Source organism: Aureococcus anophagefferens, assembly GCF_000186865.1.
Source record: "Aureococcus anophagefferens unplaced genomic scaffold AURANscaffold_16, whole genome shotgun sequence".
In the NCBI taxonomy this organism is placed as follows: Eukaryota; class Pelagophyceae; order Pelagomonadales; family Pelagomonadaceae; genus Aureococcus; species Aureococcus anophagefferens.
The window spans coordinates 2721-5510 of record NW_008705576.1 but is presented as its reverse complement, the minus strand read 5'-3'; the positions used below and the strand labels follow the sequence as shown (position 1 = coordinate 5510).

At 70.5% G+C, this 2790-nt stretch overlaps 1 protein-coding gene across 1 annotated transcript; it reads left to right on the top strand.

Moving 5' to 3' along the window:
* On the top strand, nucleotides 1-2741 carry AURANDRAFT_65612 (hypothetical protein; the record flags this gene model as incomplete). The annotated part of the gene is made up of 3 exons (XM_009040788.1): nucleotides 1-1325; nucleotides 2014-2208; nucleotides 2420-2741. Coding segments are annotated over 3 exons (1842 nt in total), but the record flags the coding sequence as incomplete, so codon positions are not given.
* Nucleotides 2742-2790: the final 49 nt, after the last annotated feature.

Below are 2790 nucleotides of genomic sequence, written 5' to 3'. Positions count from 1 at the left end.
ATGGACCAGGGCGTCTTGCGGAACCAGTGCAGCAACTACAATTACGACAAGGTCTGGGTGGGCGCGTTCGTGGACATCCTGAAGAAGGGCCTCGGGCCTCAGGACCACCGCGCCGCGGTGCGCGCGCTCAACGCGGAGCACCGCGAGGCGCACGAGGAGGTCGAGGAGGAGCGGGCCCGCGCGCGCGAGGAGGAGCGCGAGGCCAAGGCGGAGCGGGCCCGCGCGCGCGAGGAGGCCAAGGCCGAGCGCGAGGCGGAGAAGGAGGCGAAGGACCGCGCGCGCGAGGAGGCCAAGGCCGAGCGCGAGGCGGCGGACCAGGCGGAGAAGGACCGCGTCGCCGCCCAGGTCATCCTCGGCGCGATGGCCGTCTCCGGCCGCAGCGCGGCGTCGATCTTCGGCGAGGTCGACGAGGGCTTCGCGAAGTTGGTCGACATCTGCGACGGCATCCTCCGCACGCCGCGGACGCTCTTCTACATCTACCTCACGGCCGTCGCCGAGGGCGAGGACGCCGACGTCGCGGCCTTCGAGGAGGCCAAGTCGGCCGCGCGACGCTCCACGTTCCTGCTCCCGGGCGTCAAGTTCCTCGAGGGCAACGTGCGGGCGATCAAAGTCGCCGACGTGGCCTGGATCGCGCGGCGGCTCGAGGCCATGGGCCACGGGCACTACGCCGCCCTGTGCCGCAACCGCATCCTGTGGAAGCGCCGCAGCTGCGGCACCGTCGCGCGGACCGGCTGCCGCTACGCCGTCTGCGTCGCGTGGACGCAGCGGCGCGTCGGCGAGCCGCGGCCCGCCGGGTCCTACTCGGACTGCCTCGCGGGCATCCCGCCCTTGTCGGCGGCCGTGAAGCGGCAGCTCGAGGCGGAGACCATCCCGCGCCTCCCCTCGGTCCAGGGCCCCTCGGACATCACCATCGTCCTGCGCAAGACGCACGAGCGCGGGACCTTGTGCCCCTACTCGGCGAGCCACTACGAGATCAAGACGCTCGGCCGCGTCGTCTTCTTCATCTGGTGGTACGTCACCCGCGGCGGCGACGCGACGAACCACAACACGCAGCCGGAGGCCTTCGCGACGGGCGCCGCCGCGCGCGCGGCCGCGCGCGACTACGCCGAGGGGAAGAAGAACCAGAAGGAGGACGCCGACAAGAACGCGCAGTACCGCTGGAAGGAGCTTTCCCCCCGCGGCGGCGGCGCGAAGGCGCCCGCGCGCAAGCCGAAGCCCGCGCCGAAGACGCGCGCGCCGAAGAAGCGCCGCGCGCCCCAGCCCGCGCCGCGGGCGGCGGCGAAGAAGCGGAGGTGGGGCCCGGACGAGTACCCGCTCGCGGGCATGTAATCGCTCTGCGGTAGCTTTAGTGCGCGTAGGTGACGACCTTAACTTCGACCTTAGCTTCATGATGCACTGGATCACATCTGAGCCCTCGCACGACGCCTCGCGAGCTCGGCCGGCGCCGCCGCGCGAAAGGAGTTGCGTTTCATCCATCGTGCGAACTGTCGCGTCGACGGCACCTCGGGCATTTGAAGCGGTGCGGCGAGTGCTTGTAGTTGCCTCGGCCGCGCGACGGGTCGAAACGAGATGGGGGACGCCCCCGATTCGCCACCGCGCGTCGCCCGCGTCCGCGACTCACGCGCGACGAACGCCGCGTCGATGACGACGAAACACGCGAACCAACAAATCCGAACACTTCATGAATGTCGACAAACCTCTATCCAATTGCTGTCCGAGACCGCCGTCGCTCGCGCGATCACCCACCTTCCGAGCGCCTTCCTCGAATCGCGCATCGACGCAGGCGCGCCGACGCGCCGTCGAGGCGAAAGACGCCCGCGTCGCCGCCGCGCGCGATCCGCGTCCGAAACGCCCGCGCCCCGACGAGTCCGTGACGAAAAGAATTGTGAACCTTTCTCTCCGATACAATTGATGATGTGGACAACCACTCTCTGACACCCGAGACCGTCCCCCGCGACGCGAGAGATCCTCGCCGGGCCCGCGGCGGCTCCCCGACGCGCCCCTATCGCGCAGGCGCCGGTCGCCGAAGAAGGCCGCGGCCGCGCGCGACGCCGAGTACGCGGCGCTCTGGACCGAGGCGAAGCGCGAGGGCGGACTTACCGCCAACCTCGCCGCATGGTTCGGCGGCGAAGCCAACGAGCGGCGCCGCGCCGCGAAGGACGCGGAGACGCCCGCCGACGCGCGGCGCGAGGCCCTGGAGGCGCGCAAGTGCGCGGCTGTGTGGAAATCAACCACTGGTTTGGGGGGTCCCCACCAAACTTCAGAACTCTCTATCTCAATCAAATCGAAGTCGATTCGGCTGATTTTTGGACGAATCGATTGCTCTCGTCGAGTTATCGAAGCACAGCGAAAGAGTCTGGTCCAAATCGTTCGATTACGCGCACATTGAAGTCGGGTTGAAGGTTTGGAATCCACACAGGTGCGCGGACAAGCTCGCGGCCCTCGCCGTCGAGGCGCGAGACGCCGACGCCGCCATCGTGCACAAGTTCGCGGCCAAGGCGGGGCGCGACGCGGACGCGGCGGAGGTCTTCGCGGAGCTCCCGCCCGCGGCGGCGGCGGAGGCGGAGGAGGCCGCGCCGGCCGCGGCGGACCCGCTCTCGCGCGCGGCGCAGTACCTCGAGACGACGCTCCAGGCGCTCGTCGAGCCGGCGCCCGCGCCGACGGCCGCGGCGACGCTCGCGGCCATCGCGGACGCGTCGGACGAGCCCGCGGTCGTCGTCGAGGAGGCGGCCGGCGAGCTCGTCGCCATCGAGGGCGGGGACCAGGACCTCGACGACTTCGACAGCGACG